The sequence below is a fragment of the Stegostoma tigrinum genome, chromosome 1, assembly GCF_030684315.1.
Source record: "Stegostoma tigrinum isolate sSteTig4 chromosome 1, sSteTig4.hap1, whole genome shotgun sequence".
NCBI lineage: Eukaryota > Metazoa > Chordata > Chondrichthyes > Orectolobiformes > Stegostomatidae > Stegostoma > Stegostoma tigrinum.
The window spans coordinates 78,120,843-78,140,112 of record NC_081354.1 but is presented as its reverse complement, the minus strand read 5'-3'; the positions used below and the strand labels follow the sequence as shown (position 1 = coordinate 78,140,112).

General features: G+C 41.8%; 1 protein-coding gene across 1 annotated transcript in view; it reads left to right on the top strand.

Moving 5' to 3' along the window:
- Positions 1-19,270, top strand: part of LOC125454922 (collagen alpha-1(XXV) chain) — a 196,856-nt gene that overhangs the window by 137,134 nt on the left and 40,452 nt on the right. The window contains exons 27-28 of the mRNA XM_059646613.1: positions 16,475-16,510; positions 17,540-17,593. Of these exons, the coding sequence (XP_059502596.1) occupies positions 16,475-16,510; positions 17,540-17,593 (90 nt within the window). The remainder of the gene's footprint in view (positions 1-16,474; positions 16,511-17,539; positions 17,594-19,270) is intronic.

The following is a 19,270-nucleotide window of genomic DNA, read 5'->3' as shown; positions in this document are numbered from 1 at the left end:
TTCTGTTTTTATTAAAGGGAGAATGAAAAATCTGGTGTTGAATGTTATTTTGATGGGTGGAGTTTACTCAATATAAGGTCAGCCATTTCAGACCTAACACAGAACTAGAAACAGTATAGCTCCAAAGAGACTTAGTTTTTCAGGAACATACATTACTAAAATGTCATGAAAAGTAGAGAAAACCATCAGAAAGGCTAATTAAAATGTGTTTTTTTAACTGGAGAACTGGAATAGGGTAGGAGTAATGTTCCAGAAATTTAAAGCCCAGGTTAAAGTCGACCTGTTGTGAACAGGTTTGAGCACCACACCGTAAGGATGAATTACCCTTGGAAAAATTGGAAATATATTATACCAGGATAGTACCTGGACTTTGACGTTTAAATTACAAGAGGAGATTATACAAACGTTAGTGAGGTTAAGGGATGGTTTTATTGAAGGTTTCCAGATGCTAAGGGGAACAAAAAGATAAACTATTTCCACTGAGAGATAGTAAGAAATGCTGATGCTGGAGTCAGAGATAACACAGTGTGGAGCTGGAGGAACATCTCTTGCAAACTCCATCCAGCTTTCCCTGAATGCTGCTTAAGATTCTCTCAGTGTACACTGGAAATAGCCACCTTCTAGCTTGCACTGTCACTAGCAGGTGTACAGAAACAGGAACTGATGTTTGCCAAGTCGGCAAGAGAATATGGGAACCTCACCATTCAATTCCAATTTGCAATTATTTATAAGCCTATCAACAGCACCTAAAGAAAACCCTTGGTACCACAATGGATGAGCAATGGTTCAGCCATTATTTGATAATTCTGTGTGTTGTTTCCAGAACCACAGAAACACCTCATTCAATCTGCCCAGTTGGAGAATTAACTGGTGCATGGAAGTTAAAGTTTGTGTTCTGCTGTAGGTTCCCACGTAATGTGTCAGGCATTCTGCTGTATGGCTTAATTAGCAAGCAACAAATGTTGTTCAAACTTACTGTACCAAGATAAGCTTGATTCAGCCTGAGTACCTCGGGGCAAATTCCTCCCCCAACAAGTGGCATTAAACAGGAAGTATTTTATTATCTGTCTGTTATTCACTGGGAACAAGATTCAGTTCTGTTGTTTTCAGTAGAACGAAATAACCAGTGGGGTATAGAGCAGGCAGCTGATATGATACACCCTATTTAAAACAATCTCCCGAGTTTATTTTCTATCTACTCAACATTAACTGTTACCTGCTCAAAAAATAGTTTTGAATGATTTGACATTGTAGAGCTCAGTACGTCGAAAAACAGGTCAAGAGTTTTCATATCTCAACCTTTTGTTTGTGTTAAAATCACCACACTGATGAATTTAAACTCCATAATGAATTACAGACCTGACAGTGTCCAGTTAAAGACTATCCACAGAGCCCTTTCTCATATGAAGTACATATTAGTTGTACTGCTAATCACCACTTTCCACTTTCGAAGAGCCATCATGAACTGCAAAGGCTCCAAAATGCACAGCCCCTGTTCATTCCCACATTTTCAGAAATAGCACTCATTTTATGTACCTGACAATGATGAAAAGTTGATGGGATTCCAGAGCAAACTCTTCTCATCTTGAATCCAGCAGTTCACTATTGCATAACAAGCTCGAGAAAGGAAAACAGACAGTGACCTGATCTGCAATGCACTTCTGTGGTTCAAAGGAACTAGCCCATAGCAGGAATAGTGCACACTTTTACATGGTGAACTGCCTGGACCCTCGAGGCTTGACGTTCCAGTCAGGAAGCAAGAATATGAATACCAGTTCAATATCAGGTTGTGTATCCCCTTCCATCACCAGACTCCCACAAAATGGAATTTTCTGTGAGAGTAGGACCTTAATTGGCAGGAGATAGGTCAACTCCAGAGTGGTCAGGTTAAGACTTTGCCTCACATCTGTTCCCAAATATTTTAGCCTTGATCTTATCATTAAATTAGTAACAAAGATTGAGCCGTATCAAAAAGGTCTCAAAATGAATTTCAAAGTATTTCAAAATGTAATTGTATTTCTCCTGAACCTTTTCACTGACATAGTCAAGTATCTAAAATCACACTACAAAACTGAATTGCAGCCCATAAATCCCAAAAGAATCAATTTGACCTTGGAACTAGTAATCTCAGCAAATGTTTAAACTGTAAAGCAATGAAAAGTGTTTAAAATAGAAGTTGGCACCTATCTTACTAAGCTACACTTGCAATACTGTTAAATGTATTTTACCCTAGATTCCAATTTATTTGCCCACATAAAGTTATTAGTAGAAGTAGCCTATTCAGCCCTTCAATCCTGCTCTCTCATTCAATACGATCATGGCTGATTAGTTTATGATTTGAATTCAACATTCCCATCTGTCTCTGATAACCTTTGATTCCCTTGCTTACAAGAATCTATCTACTTCCATCTTAAAAACATTCAATGACTCCACAGCCACCTGGCTTCTGAGGCAGAGAGTTCCAAAGTTTCTTAATCCTCTGAGAAAAACAAATTTCTCCCATCCCATACTAAAAGGTTGACTGCTTATTTGAAGACAATGACCCTAGTTCTAGATTCAGCTACAATGGAAAACAACCTTGCCCTATCCACCTTGTCAAGTTCATTTTGGATCTTGTATACTTCAATAACATCAGCCATACTCCTCTGAACCCGAATAAAAAATGCCTACTCTGTTTGATACATCCTCATAAGATAACCTGTTCGTTTCAGTATCAATCTTGTAAACTTGCTTTGAATTGCCTCCAATGCATTTACATCCATCCTCAAATAGAAGACTAAAACTGTGCAGCGTGCTCAACATATTCAAGAACACCTAAATCCCTCTGCTGTTTGAAATTCTGCCGTCATTTTCCTTTGAAGGATTTTTTGCATTTTTACCCTTCCTGCCAAATTGAAAAGTATCTCACATTCTTGGATTTTCCTGTTGACTAGTTCATTTCCATTGTTGCGAGCTCATTAAGAGCTTATCTCCAGAAAAAGAATCTTCTGACTGTTAGTGAAATGATGCACTTCAGCAGCAGCTAGGTTTTGGAAAGATGTGGGATGAGTTTTAAAAGTAAACAAAATGGTTTTGTCTCTTCTACTATTCAGTAGAAAATTATGGGTCCTGCAGCATGTGTTATATATGTTTGCATTGTAGTGAGTCATAACAGTCTGCATCCTTGTTCTAATATATTCACAACATACATTCTTTGTGCAATTGCAGATCTAGCTGCCATGCCTTCAGTCCCCATGTCTAAGTCATTGACATAAATATGTAAAAAGTCGAGTTCCTAGCACTGACCCCTGCAGAATCCCACATGTCACATGCCAATCTGAAACAGATCCATTTATATATACTCTCTTGTTTTCCATCAGCCAGCCTATTTTCTATCCAAGCTGGTATGTTATCCATTATACATCCACTTCTATTTTATACAATAACCTTTTTATGTGGAACGTTATGATATGACTTTTGGAATCCAAGTATTGTTCATCAATGAGTTCTGTTATATCCAGAGGGCATGTTACTCTTTCAAAGAATTCCTAAAAATTGGCTAAACGGGATTTCCTTCTCAAAAAAACTATGCTGACTCTTCCCAATTACGCTGAGAATGTTTGCAAATACCCAGTAAATACCTTTTGACTGCATCCCTGTGACAGATGTCAAGCTACCTAAATAAAAATAAGGGGCAGGCCATTTAGAACAGAGTTGAGGAAAAACTTCTTCACCCAGAGAGTGGTAGATATATGGAATGCTCTGCCCCAGAAGGCAGTGGAGGCCAACTCTCTGGATACTTTTAAGACAGAGATAGATAGAGCTCTTAAAGATAGAGGAATCAAGGGTTATGGGGATAAGGCAGGAACAGGATACTGATGGTGGATGATCAGCCATGATCATAATGAATGATGGTGCTGGCTCGAAGGACCAAATGGCCTACTCCAGCACCTATTGTCTATTGTCTATTGTCTACCTGGCTGTTAGGTTATGTGGCTTTCTGCCTCTCTCCAATCTTAATTTATAAATTAATTTCAAAACTTTTCCAGATTTAGAATGTTGTTTTATGTGACTCTAGCAGTTTCAAAAAGTATGCATTTGGCCAATATATTTGTTGTATGGGCAGTTATACATTTCAGAAACAGCTCTGTCATAACTTTCCAGAATGCAAACAGATAAAACACATGCTACGGTGCCCACAATTTTCTGGTAAAGTGTAAAGGAAGCAAAACTATTTTATTTGTTTTTTTAAACTCTTCCAGCCTCCTTGCAAAATCCAGCAGCTGCTGAACTGCATTAATTTGCTAAAAACCTGAAGACTTTCCAGAGATGGCTTGCAACAGTGTAAATGAACTTGTTTACAGAAATAATACTGGGAAAACCACTCCCATTGCTACCCTCAGGAAAATGGTCGGGACAGAAAGGGCCATTTCGTTGGTCATCCCTTGTCTATTCCATCCCAACTCAGGAGAGAAAAGTCTTGGACTGAGCTTATGTGCAGTGCAGTGTGGAATTTACATGGATAAAAGAAAAGAAATAAATTCCTGGGAGCCAGCACTCATTACATTTCAGTAGGATTTTATTCTCATCCTCCCCTTGCAATGAATGTCTAAATCTGTGGAGAGATTGTTTCCTTTCTGTCATGTTGTTGCAAATGGTGGAAATTTTCTGGGAGAGGGTTCAGTGCTTCATCTTTCCATATGTGCAATAAATGTTGGCACGCAAGAACCCTTGTGTCACTTGATATTCAGTCATTCATTATCCTGCATAATCTTGATATTCTGCTGTAAAATTTATAACCTGATGAACAGTTCCAGGTACTTGAAGTTCACTAAATAAAACCAAATGCAAAGTTGCCCAAACTGGTCTGTACTGCAGTCTGCAATATGTTCACTGACTCAATTTACATCAATTAGAATCGTAAAGTCATACACCACAGAAACAGACTCTTCGATCCAACTCATCCATGCTGACCAAGTTTCTCAAAACTAAACCAGCTCCATTTGTCTGCACTTGGCCTGTATCCATTCATATCCATGATCCATGTACCTATCTGAATGTATTTTAAATGTTGTAATTGTATCCGCATCTACCACTTTCCCTGCCAGTTTATTCCACATACAAACCATCCTCTGTGAAAAAGTTGCCCCTCGGGTCCCTTTTAAATCTTTCTCCTGTCACCTTAAAAATATGCCCCCTAGTCTTGAATTCCCCACCCTAGGGAAAAGACTTTTGCTATTCACGTTATCTATAAAGCTGCATAAGGTCACCCCTCAACCTCCGACACTCCAGTGAAAAATGACACAGCCTATCCAGCCTCTCCTTATAAAGCCGGGTAGGTGTAGGGAATGCTGATGTCTAGAGAAATTGAGGCTCCCGTCAAGAAAATGAAGGAAGCATATGTCATTTAAAGACAGCAGGAATCGAGTGAATCTCTAGAGGCAGTAAGAGTATACTGAAGAGGGAATTCAGGAGGGCAGAAAGGGGACGTGAGATACTTTTGGCAAATAGGGTTAAGGAGAATCAAAAGAGATTCTACAAGTATATTAAGGGGAAAAGATTAAATGGGCAGAGAGCAGACCCCCTTAAACATCAACAAAGTGACCTATGTATGGAACTACAGATATGGGTGAAATAGTAAACGAATTTTTTGCTGTGGAGAAGATATGGAAGCTAGAGAACTTGGGGAAATAAATAGTGATATGTTGAAAAGTGTCCATATTACAGAACAGGAGGTGCTGGACATTTTAAAACACATAAAAGGTGGACCTGATCAGAATTCTACGAGAAGCTAGGGAGAAGATTGTTGCGGCCCTTGCTGAGGTATTTGTATCATCGATAGCCACAGATGAGGTGCCAGAGAACTGGAGGTTGGCTAATGTGATACCATTATTTGAGAAAGGTAGTAAGGGAAGTTGGGAAACTATACAGCAGTCAGCTTGATGTTGGAGGTGATAAGTGGCTGGAGGGGATTCTGAGGGACAGGATTCACGTGCATTTGGAAAGGTATTTGATTAGAGAGAGTCAGCGTGGCTTTGTGTATGGGAAATCATATCTCAGTAACTTGAGTTTTTTGATGAAGTGACACAGAAAATTGATGAAGACAGAGCAGTGGACATTGTGTATATGGGCTTCAGTCAGGCATTCGACAAGTTTCCACATGGTAGACTGGTTAGCAAGGTTCGATCACATGAAATCCAGAGAGAGCTAGCCAATTGGTTACAAAATTGGCTTGTAGATGGGAGACAAAGAGTGGTGGGTGGGGTTGTTTTTCAGGCTGGAGGCCTGTGACCAGCAGTGTGCCACAAGGATCGGTGCTGGCTGCACTACTTTTTGGCATTTATATAAATGATTTGAATGTGAATATAGGAGGCATGGTTACTGAGTTTGCAGATGTCACCAAAATAAGTGGCGTAGTGGACGGTGCAGATGGTTATCTCAAGAGTACAATGGGACCTTGACCAGGTGGGTGAATGGGCCGAGGAGTGGCAGATGGAGTTTAATTTAGATAAATGTGAGGTGTTGCACTTTGATAAGACAAATCAGAGCAGAATTAAAACAGTTAATAGTAGGGCCCTAGGGAGTATTGGCTAGGGGTGCAGGATATAGGAATACAGCTTCTTAATTCCTCGAAAGTAGAGTCACAGGTAGACAGGGTGGTGACAAAGGCATTTGACACACTCACCTTGATTGGTCAGGGCACTGAGTATAGAAGTTGAGATGTCATGTTGCTGCTGTGCAGATTATTGGTTCGGTGACTTTTAGAATACTGCATTCAATTCTGGGCTCCCTGCTAAAGGAAAGGTGTTGTTAAACTCTAACGGGTTCAGAAAAGATTTACAAGGATGTTGCCAGGGTTGGAGGGTTTGAGCTAAAGGGAGAGGCTGGCTATGCTGGGGCTATTTTTCCTGGAGCATTGGAGGCTAAGGGGTGACCTTATAGAGGTTTACAAAATCATGAGGGACATGGATAGGGAAAATAAAGAAGGTCCTTTTCCCAGTGTCGGGGAGTCCAGATCTCAAAGGCATAAGTTTAAGGTGAGAGGGGAAAGATTTAAAAGGGACCTAATGGGCGACTTTTTCAAGCAGAGGCTGGTGCATGTGTAGAATGAACAGCCAGAGGAAATGGTGGAGGTGTGTACAATTACAACATACAAAAGGCATCTGGATGGGTAGATGAATAAGAAAGATTTAAAGGGATATAGGCCAAATGCTGGCAAATGGAACCAGGTCGGTTGAGGATATCTGGTCGGCATAAACAAGTTGGGCCAATAAGTCTGTTTCCATGCTGTACAACTCTATGACTCTATAACCCAAACTCTCCAGACCCAGCAAAATCCTTTTAAATCTTTTCCAAACCCTCTCCAATTTAATAATCTCCTTCCTGTAGCAGGACAACCAGAACTGTACACAGTATTCCAAAAGTGGCCTCGCCAACATCCTGCACATCTGCAACATAATGTCCAAACTCCTATACTCAGTGGTCTAAGCAATGAAGGCAAATGTGCTAAAATGCCTTCTTAACCACCCTGTCTACCTGTGATGCAACTTTCAAAGAACTGTGTACCTGAACGCCTTGGTCCCTCTGTTTGCCAACACTATTCAGGGCCCTACCATTAACAGTATTAATCCTGGCCCTGTTTGTTTTACCAAAATGCAAAACCTCGTATTTATCCAGATTAAACTCCACCTGCCTCTCCTCAGCCCATTAGCACTATTGATCAAGATCCTTTTGTAATCTTACATAGCCTTCTTCATTATCAAATAAACCACCAATTTCGGTGTCATCCTCAAACTTACTAATCATGCCACCTATATTCTCATCAAATCGTTTATATAAATGACAAACAACAGGAACTGACCCAGCACTGATCCATTCAGAACACCACTGGTCACAGGCCTCCAGTCCAGCAAACAACCCTCAATCACACTCTCTGTCTGCTACCATCAAGCTAATTTTGTATCCAATTGGCAAGTTCTGCCTGAATCAAATGTGATCTAACTCTACTGACTTGTCTACCATGCGGAACCTTGTCAAAGGTTTTACTGAAGTTTGTATCCATAATGTCTACAGCTCTGCCTTCATCTACCTTTTTGGTCATGTCTTCAAAAACCTCAACCAAGTTTGTGCAACATGATTTCCCATGTGCAAAGCCACGCTCACTATCCCTAATCAGTCCTTGCCTCTCCAAATGCAATTAAATCCTATCTCTCAGAATCCCCTCCAAAAATGAATCCACCACTGATGTCAGACTCGCCAGCCTATAGTCTCTGGCTTCTCCTTACAGCCTTTCTTAAGTAGAGACACAACATTAGCCACCCTCCAGTTCTCTGGCATCTCAACCATGGATGTATATGGTACTAATAACTCTACTAGAGACCCCACAGTTTTTCCCCCTAACTTCCCATAATGCCCTGGGATACAGTTAATAACGTCCTGGAGATTTATCCACTTTTACATTTTTTAAAGACCATCAACACCCCCTCTTCTGTATTGCAAACTGTTTTCAAGACGTCAATATTTATTTCCCTGAGAGCCCTAGCCTCCATGTCTTTCTCCAGAGTAAATACTCACATGAAATATTTGTTTAGTATTTCTCCCATCTCCTGTGGTTTGGCTCATAGATAACCTCAATGATCTTTAAGGGGGCCTATTTTCTCCCTAGTTGCTCTTTTGTTCTTAATGTGCTTGGAGAATCTCTTATAGATTATTATTAACCTTATCTGCCAAAGCTATCTGATATCCCCTTCAGACAGACTTGTGTTTGAAACCTCCTTCAGTTACTAATTTTGCAGTAATTCTAATAATATTGTTGAAGTATTTGATTTAGTTATCTTTTCATTACGGGTACACCTTTCTCCACTAGACCCACTAATCTTATAAACCCTTGTACAAACAATTCATGTGGCTGTTTTGTGTGTCCTCATCATTACTGAATGTGTTTGTATACTTTACTGAACCTCAGTGGATATCAGTTCTCCTTTTATTATTAGTCAAGTCCTTTAGAATACAATTTAGGGGATGGGATTTTATGTTTTGCAAATGACAGTCACCGCCCTCCCACAGAAACTCTGGCATGGGGTTGTTGGATCAGAAACTCAATGTCAATACATCAGCTTCCCATGATACAGTCAGCAGGCAGTCTGCCTGCCATTCCTAAAGGAATTACTGATTAGTTATTGAACTGCTGGATAAATCAACTCTCCCCAATGTTATGCTGCCCTCACCTTCATGTGGTAAGCTTGAGCAGGCAGGTGAGACTGGGAGGCCAGTTTTTCACCTGTTGGGATGAAAAGAAGGAAGTAGGGGGATTTGGGGGATGCAGTTTCCTTTGCAGAAATTCCTGTGAGCATGAGAATAAAACTCTCTGCAAAGATGACATGGTTCCACTTTCTGTTTCTCCACCTGGCCTCTAAACTCTGCTTCCTTTCTCTTCTCATTCGCCCCCACACAGCAACCTCTTACCCCACACGCCCCACCCATCTCAACTCCATTTCCCTCAGGTGCCTGACCTTGCCTTAACAAAAATCCCAAATTGACTTGAGTCTGCGAGCAATTGCTATCTTCATCATGAGACTCCCTGCAGACTCAGCAGTGCCCCCTAGCCTGTTCTGGCACTGCTGGGATCAGATTGGCTGGCAACTCAGAAGGATCCTCCCGCAAAGGGGCTGAATTCTTCCCTTTCAGCAAACAAGCCTCCTAATGAGGGAAAGAAGCAAGAACGCCCACCACCCCCCCCCCCCCCCCCCCCCACTTCCCCCGGCCTAGTGCTGGAAAGAACAGTGGAGTTGCACATTGGGTAGTGACAGATTTAACTCCCAATATACACAGTTATATCACTAAATTGAAATATCAGTTGGCTGTGTAACGGACAACCGTTGTCACCTGCTGTGATGTTGTATTTTACCCCTGTGCTTTTCTCCTTTCTGCTGACAGGCAAAAGAAACACATATAGATGAGAGAAAAACAGAAGTGGTGGTGGGAAGAGGTGTGAAGGAATGCAAGAGAATAACAACAAGATAGAACTGACAAAGAGAAGGGATAGGAAAAAGAGAAGTAAAAGGAGAGCAATAGGACTGGCAGAAGAGTTGGGATTAGCAGAAGTGAAAAGACAGACAGATAAATATATGGAGAAGGCAAAGTGAAGGAAGAGAGAAATAAATGAAGGAGAACTAAAAGGAAGAGGAGCAATGAAAGAGTGACCATTCAAAGGCAGTATGGAAATTAAGACGAGCAGAAATCAAACTTGAAATGGAAACTAAAATAAAGAAAAGAGAAACCCAGATAAGGAAGGGGGAAATGGTATTCAAGGAAGGACAGAGTGAAATGTAAGAGTGAATGAGAGCGACAAAAATGTGGTACAAGGTAAAAGAGAAGCGAAGAGAATTGGTACTGAGCAGAATTGGAAGGGAGAGTGAGGAAAAGAAACAGCGAATCAGAAAGGATATCTTTGTGAGACCAAAATTTAGAAATAGTGGACCGCAGCCTGTAAAGGCTTTAAAACTGTTGAAGGACCCTGCAGGGGATTGATTTCCAATGAAATAACTCTTGGTTTTATTTGTTTCAACAAACTGTAACAATGGAAGGGATCTTCTTCTGCTCCTGGGAGCAGGAAGGAACACAGACAGGGAACCTAACTACGCAAGAGGCCAAAATCAGCCTCCTGATGGTGGGATAAGATTCGCAATTAAGGTTCTCTGAATTTTAAAGGTGAACATCCATACAGTGAGTTTTTCTGTTGAAGTCCCAGCCACTCGAATAAGCACACAGTTTGTGTCTGCATATGCAATGAGCTGGCACCATGTGATTGCGCAAGTAGAACCCACCCAAGACCCACACTCAGATGGAAGTGATAATCACTTCCCCACACAAAACTGACCCTGTCCTCCAGAATGGATGATTCCAGCCTGTGTCGCAGCACATGGAGACAATGCGCTACCTTGGAAGCTGAATGGCTTTGTCGAAGAGAACTACAAAGGCCTTCTCAGGGCAATGTGGGAGTATGGAAATGTTCTATTGGAGGATGAGGACAGTGAAAGAGAGGGATACCCTTTTGATGACTGAGTTAATGGGTTACGGTAGAATAGACCTTATTAGAATAAACCTTGGATTTCTGACAGCCAGTGTGAGTAGCATTCATCTGATTTCGAAACCCCACTGCATAAAGAGGCAGGACCTGTTCTAATCAGATCAGCCTCAGCATGTCCTTTCTGCAGAGGATCCCCAGTATCTGAGAGACACTGCCATCTTATTAGGATTGGAGAAGAGGAACTGAGATTGGGGAATGCTGTTGTTGATTGTAAGCTCAATATTTTCTTTGCAGAAATTAGTTGCTTTGGAATCAGTTGCTTTGCAGAAAGCAGATTGATGTGCCCCACATCAATATCCCTTCCAAGTACAGCAGCTTTGTACAATAGTGTTATTTGCCAGCTGGCAGGATTTCTGACTGTGAAAATCGTTGAAAAACCATAGATGGATATGTGTGTGGCATTTGGCCCTTCAAGTCTGCTCTGCTATTCAATATTATCATGGCTGACAATATCTTCAGAAATGAAACAGAAGATATGATTGCAACATTTAATATGCCAAGCAGGCAATCAAAAGAATATCAATTAAACCTGCTCATTGTATGTGCATGCAACTACACATGGCTACCTGATAATCATTGAATTATCACTAGACTAATAATCCAGAGACCCAAGTAATGTTCTGGGGACCCAGGTTCAAAACCCATATTGACAGATGGTGGAATCTGAATTCAATAAAAGTCTGAAATCAAACATCTAATGACAACCATGAAACTGTTTCCGATTTTCAGGAAAAAAACCAACTAATTCACTAATGTCCTTTAGGGAAGGAAATCTGCTGTCCTTACCCATTGTGGCCTACGTGTGAATCTAGACCGACAGCAGTGTGGTTAACTTCCAACTGTACTCTGGACAGTTAGGGATGGGCTACAAATACTGGCCATGCACTGTGAATGAATAAAAAAAACTCAACTCGCTACCCTGTTCCTTTTTTCGCCCCATAATCTTTAGCCTGAGGATCAATGTCTACCTTCTTCTTGAAAACAATATAATCAGCTTTTCTGATGAAGGGGTCTAGGCCCGAAATGTCAGCTTTTGTGCTCCTGAGATGCTGCTTGGCCTGCTGTGTTCATCCAGCTCCACACTTTGTTATCTCGGATTCTCCAGCATCTGCAGTTCCTATTATCTCTGATCATTCCTTCTTGTCTCTCGATGACAACAGGACAGAGAAGGGGCAGTGATGAGAAGCAGCCTCTTCCTCTTATCTAAAAAAAGCCAGAAATTCTCAGGCAAAAACACAAGATCCTGCAGACACTGGAAATTCATAAATAAAAAAATTAGAGTACGCTGGAAATATTCAGTAGGGCTGACAACATCTCCAGAGAAGGAAGAAGACACATTATTGCCACCTGCTGAGCATTTCTAATGTTATCTAATTTCTATTTCAGGAATCATAGAGTTCTTGTATCTTTTTGAACATGCATCCACATAATGCAGTGTAACATAAAGGTGCTCAATTTTACCAAATCTTCCACTAACCTAAAGTACATGCCACTGTTCAAAAAACACAGAATTTGACCATGATTCCTGAGAAAAAGGATCACTCTAAATATGTACTGTCATGATAATAAGTGATGTGATTGTGAAAAGACTTTAAACATGTGCTTGACTTGCTTCAGATCCTCTCTCAATATTAGTCTTGTTGATAATAAAATGTGAGGCTGGATGAACACAGCAGGCCAAGCAGCATCTCAGGAGCACAAAAGCTGACGTTTCGGGCCTAGACCCTTCATCAGAGAGGGGGATGGGGAGAGGGAACTGGAATAAATAGGGAGAGAGGGGGAGGCGGACCGAAGATGGAGAGTAAAGAAGATAGGTGGAGAGAGTGTAGGTGGGGAGGTAGGGAGGGGATAGGTCAGTCCAGGGAAGACGGACAGGTCAAGGAGGTGGGATGAGGTTAGTAGGTAGCTGGGGGTCCGGCTTGGGGTGGGAGGAAGGGATGGGTGAGAGGAAGAACCGGTTAGGGAGGCAGAGACAGGTTGGACTGGTTTTGGGATGCAGTGGGTGGGGGGGAAGAGCTGGGCTGGTTGTGTGGTGCAGTGGGGGGAGGGGACGAATTGGGCTGGTTTAGGGATGCAGTAGGGGAAGAGGAGATTTTGAAACTGGTGAAGTCCACATTGATACCATATGGCTGCAGGGTTCCCAGGCGGAATATGAGTTGCTGTTCCTGCAACCTTCGGGTGGCATCATTGTGGCAGTGCAGGATGCCCATGATGGACATGTCATCAAGAGAATGGGAGGGGGAGTGGAAATGGTTTGCGACTGGGAGGTGCAGTTGCTTGTTGCGAACTGAGCGGAGGTGTTCTGCAAAGCGGTCCCCAAGCCTCCGCTTGGTTTCCCCAATGTAGAGGAAGCCGCACCGGGTACATTGGATGCAGTATACCACATTGGCAGATGTGCAGGTGAACCTCTGCTTAATGTGGAATGTCATCTTGGGGCCTGGGATGGGGGTGAGGGAGGAGGTGTGGGGACAAGTGTAGCATTTCCTGCGGTTGCAGGGGAAGGTGCCGGGTGTGGTGGGGTTGGAGGGCAGTGTGGAGCGAACAAGGGAGTCACGGAGAGAGTGGTCTCTCCGGAAAGCAGACAGGGGTGGGGATGGAAAAATGTCTTGGGCGGTGGGGTCGGATTGTAAATGGCGGAAGTGTCGGAGGATAATGCGTTGTATCCGGAGGTTGGTAGGGTGGTGTGTGAGAACGAGGGGGATCCTCTTGGGGCGGTTGTGGCGGGGGCGGGGTGTGAGGGATGTGTCGCGGGAAATGCGGGAGACGCGGTCAAGGGCGTTCTCGATCACTGTGGGGGGAAAGTTGCGGTCCTTGAAGAACTTGGACATCTGGGATGTGCGGGAGTGGAATGTCTTATCGTGGGAGCAGATGCGGCGGAGGCGGAGGAATTGGGAATAGGGGATGGAATTTTTGCAGGAGGGTGGGTGGGAGGAGGTGTATTGTAGGTAGCTGTGGGAGTCGGTGGGCTTGAAATGGACATCAGTTACAAGCTGGTTGCCTGAGATGGAGACTGAGAGGTCCAGGAAGGTGAGGGATGTGCTGGAGATGGCCCAGGTGAACTGAAGGTTGGGGTGGAAGGTGTTGGTGAAGTGGATGAACTGTTCGAGCTCCTCTGGGGAGCAAGAGGCGGCGCCGATACAGTCATCAATGTACCGGAGGAAGAGGTGGGGTTTGGGGCCTGTGTAGGTGCGGAAGAGGGACTGTTCCACGTAACCTACAAAGAGGCAGGCATAGCTGGGGCCCATGCGGGTGCCCATGGCCACCCCCTTAGTCTGTAGGAAGTGGGAGGAGTCAAAAGAGAAGTTGTTGAGTGTGAGGACGAGTTCAGCTAGGCGGATGAGAGTGTCGGTGGAGGGGGCCTGGTCGGGCCTGTGGGACAGGAAGAAGCGGAGGGCCTTGAGGCCATCTCCATGCGGAATGCAGGTGTACAGGGACTGGACGTCCATGGTGAATATGAGGTGTTGGGGGCCAGGGAATTGGAAGTCCTGGAGGAGGTGGAGGGCGTGGGTGGTGTCTTGTTGGATATTTTTCAATGTAAGAACACAACTCCAGAATAGAGATAGAAGGACATTGCTGAATTGGAATATCCCAATTAAATCTGTGTCCAACAGACTTGACTGCCAATACTCAAATCTTTTCCCAATGTTCACATTCCTAATACATTGCACAAGGAACACCAGAAGGTGGCAGTCACCTCAAGTCTCCGGTCTGACGATATCGATAGAAATGAGGCAAGTGATTAGTGGATTTGCAAAACAGGGGTGCAATATTTCAGTGAAGGGGCAAAAAAAGAAATTCCATGAGGTCTGACATACATAGTGGAATCATTGAAGCAAGTAGGACACAGTTGGGAATCCTGGATAAGCCCTCACAGGAAGTGAGTTAGAAATAAAGATAATACCAACCCGTATCAAATGTTAGATAACAAGGTGCAGAGTTGGATGAACACGGCAGGTCAAGCAGCCCATGAATAATTATAAAGAAGGCCAGAAGAGGGAGCTAAAGTTCAGAATTGGATTATCTCTTGGATGAATGGGAAGGATAAGCAAGATTCCTCAGGTTAGTATGAGAACAGGAGCAATACAACATATCAAAGGAAGAGGTGAGGGATAGGATTATTAGACTGTAATCTGCAGCAAGGACAGCTGTAGCTAAGTACCATGTGTGTTTCAGTGTCTTAATATAGAAAAAGCAATATCTTTCACATTGGAAATGAGAAGATTTAAAGGACGTTGTTAACTTGCAGGAGATTAGGGACAAAGAGAGGTGCACTGATGCATTGATCTCACAGGAATCCCCTTTTCCTTTATCCGATTACATTTTCATTGCCTGACAGATGATCGTTGTATATTTTTCTGTACTTGTCCTTTCTTCCCATTTCATAGAAATTCAGGTGTTATTAATTGCATCTCTACCTTTTTGTTATTCTTAGCATACTGATGTCTAGACTTCAACCTCTACTTTTCCTCTGATATACACATTCAGTTGTACTGAATGGGGTTAACCTTCAAGGGGTTATTTTACCAATGGTTGAAGGATAATATTAAGTCATCTTTCACATGCGTGGACTGGATCAGTGTTTAAAACAGATTTGCAGCATATGTTTTACTTTCTGTAATTAATTTGCTAAATCTCCTTTGTTAGCTTCATATCAGTATTCTGTTTCATTGTGAGATGGTCAGCATATTGTGCATCTCATTATAATAAACAAGATATGATTTGCTTCCAAGAATTGTATTATGGTGAGGGTAAAGTTCCATGTGCATCTGCGTTGGAATGAAAGTTGCACTATGTTTTTGAATTCTTTGTTTTTTTATTACCTTTAATCTCCACGCAGGTTCATCGTAATTTTATTTCTTTGATCCACCTATTGACACAGCCACTGTTCCCTGTTCATACATTCACATATGTTTCAACAAGAACATTTCAGCATTCCAGCCACTGAGAGTCAATGGTGAGAATATGAAGGAAAGGTTTCCTATGTGCTCCAGATGGAATCAAATTGTAAACCTGTTCTCTATCAAATTTATAATTTGGCTACATCTGCTGTACAGAGAAAAGCTTCCCCGGTGCATATCCCACAGAACCAGCTGGAATAGTTAGGCTATCCCTTGAGCACAATTTGACTGGTTTTCAACCAGTCTCTTGTGCACGACTCACCTATAACTGTTTCTGATTAATTAACTTTAGTGTTGTATAATTTCGCATCATCTGTTCCCTGTTATCATTTATGTAATCCCTTTGTGTTTTTTTAGTCCTTTTACGTCTGTGATTCATGTTTAATACACGATTGTATCAGGAATTTCCACCTTAATATCATTGTGTATTGTTGTTTATTATCATTAACCATCGTACATTAAACTCGTGTTCCTCTTACCCATCCCTCTATTGACATAAATTATGCAGGGTGCATCTGGCTTAGATGGACAGCCAGGACTGCGGGTGAGTGAGTATTTGTATGCTTTGTCCTTCCTTTTGACTATCTCCTTTCTGCTTGGTGCTGGCAGTCCACTGGAGTCAGGAAACGCTCTGTGCTCCCGATCCCTTCCTTCATACTCACTCCACTCTCTGTGCATGGATTTCTCACCGTCCAGTGTGAAGCACTGGCAAGTCCTGTTGACTATTTTACCTTTTTTTCCTCACCGTCCATTCACGGCAATGTTGCTGCAGTGTAAAGTGAGGCCAAGAGAGAGAAAGTGTGGCAGTGGCACTGTCTTAGCATTTAGCTTTAACTGTTGACTGTGATAGTATTAGAACCGCACAACCCATGCAATTACACAGGGTCCCAAAGTGGTCAGGAATGAAACCAATGAAAGAAAACCTGTAGGACATTGCTTGTATGTTGACGATGGGAAGTATGCCTCTTCATCATCATATGTGTATGGACGTGACACCACATTAAGCAAATAGTAATTGATATCATTGCCTGGTAAAATGTGAGGGTCCCAAAGCAGGTTCTTTGTGTGGTACTCCCACAAAGCAGATAACGTCCCTGTCTACTGTTACAATACATTCTAATCAAGAGATCCAACAAAAACAGCCAAGTTTAAGTTCACAGAGACCTATTACTGATCAACTTAAAACCAACCAGTCTCAGACAGTGGTTACCAAGTAAACACGATTCATAATAATGTTTTCAGGTATATTAATTGGTAGTAGAGCAAACCAAGGCAATTTCCTAATAATCTGTCATTATGTCGGCACTTCTGGGAGTGGACTAGTCAAGCTGAGGAAGTGGAAAAAAAAACTGTGGAGACAGGAAGACAGGAAGACAGACCATCTTCTGTGTTCTACTGTCTCTGCCTTTTTAGAAATGCTTTTGCAGCATGATTAGGACAGAACTCTGGAATAACTCTCATAGATGTGAAATGTTTTCATCTTATTTCTGTCTTCTAGCTGGATACCCTGCGAATTTAGCAGTATGTTGGGGATAATGTTCGTCACAGTTCATTTTTCACTTTGTCTTTGAAGGGTCTCGATGGTCCAATGGGTCCTGCAGGGCCTGCTGGCCCAAAGGGAGATAGGGTAAGTACTGTACTGTGTATATGCCTTGAATAAATTGAGAAAGAGGAGACTGTATATAATGTACAGCAAAAACAGAGAAGCTAGAAATAAACAGTAAAACATGAATGTTAGTCTTACTTGAGTGAATTATTGATGAAGAATAAGCTACATGGCTGGTGGTATTGCTATGCCTTTACCTGATTATCTGCCTGGTCTTTTTTCACTTTTCTATTTGTTCATCCCTTCCTCCTACCCCATCTCTATATTTGAACCCAAAAGAAATTCCTTGATTGAATGAGTAGGACAGTCTCTGAATCTACTGATTCACCCAAATAGCTACTCAACTAAGTGAGGCGAGCTGATCTCCTTTTCCCTTTCACTCCTGCTTTTTGTTCCTGTAAACACCAAAAGTTACAACCTGGGCTTGCAATTTGAACTCCAATCTCCTATATCATGGTACAACCTCAATCATGTGTCTCAGTCATAATTTATGTGACAGCATTCTTTTAGCAGTGTTTTTTGGCACTGTGTATTAAATTCCAATGTTCCCTATGTAAGCCCTAAGTATCCAATTTAAGAGAATTTAATCTATCCTCTCTTAGTCCTGATGATATCCGCTCTGTAAATATGGCATTGTTTAAAGAAATACTCTACTCTGATTCTGTAATATCACAACTCTGCCAGGAACTGCTTGGAAAACACTCTGACATTGTAACATTAAAATCTGAAAGTTTGCCCAGATTATAAAGGAACGCTGAGATGTATTTTCCTGTCCGTAAATCATTTTCTCAAAAGATAAGCTTTTAAACAAAAAAAAGGTGTAGTTTTATGCTTCAACTCCATATGTACCAGGAAATCTAATTGAAATTTATCTAATCTCATTGTACATTGGATCCTTACATCCAATAGATAGAGCAGACTTACTTTCTACAATGTCAAACAATACATGTCGCCAGTAAATAGTGGGAAGGATTCCTGCTCAGGTTACAACGAACCAAATCGCTTAGCTTTTGCCAAGAACTTACCATTTAATTTTCTGCTCAAACCCATTTGTATAACCACAAGCATTAAATATACCATAGATCAGAGCAATTGGCCAGGGTAATAGATGTATTTTATCAATTTTGCTTTGTGTGATTTTTTTTGTTTAAGAGCAATGATAATTCATTAAGCCAGCTGAACACAATTCATCACAAAAAATGTAGACAAGTTTATTCAATCACCCAGTTTTGAATAATCTACTTTTAAGTCATTGAAATTAGTTTTAAAAGTCAGAAAGGTGAGATCATTACGAAGACCATCTTCCAAAAGCTGCAAATGAGCACAAAGAGGAGAAACTCACCGTGATCATTCTTTCAATATGGGACCTAGCTAGATTAGGGACTGGTGTGTTAGTCCTCACAGTCAGTATGTCACTGTACCTTTACCAGACACAATACGTAACTCTACGTTTACCAGACATATTATGTCACTGTACCATTAACGGACACAGTATATCGCTATACCGTTACCTTACACAGTGTGTCATTGTACCATTGCCAGACACCTGTATTACGGTACCTTAGCAGACACAGTATGTCTCTCTACTTTCACCAGACACAATACATCATTATACATTTATCGAATACATTATGTCACTATACATTTACCGGACACATTATGGCACTATGCCTTTACATGAAACAAAATATAACTATA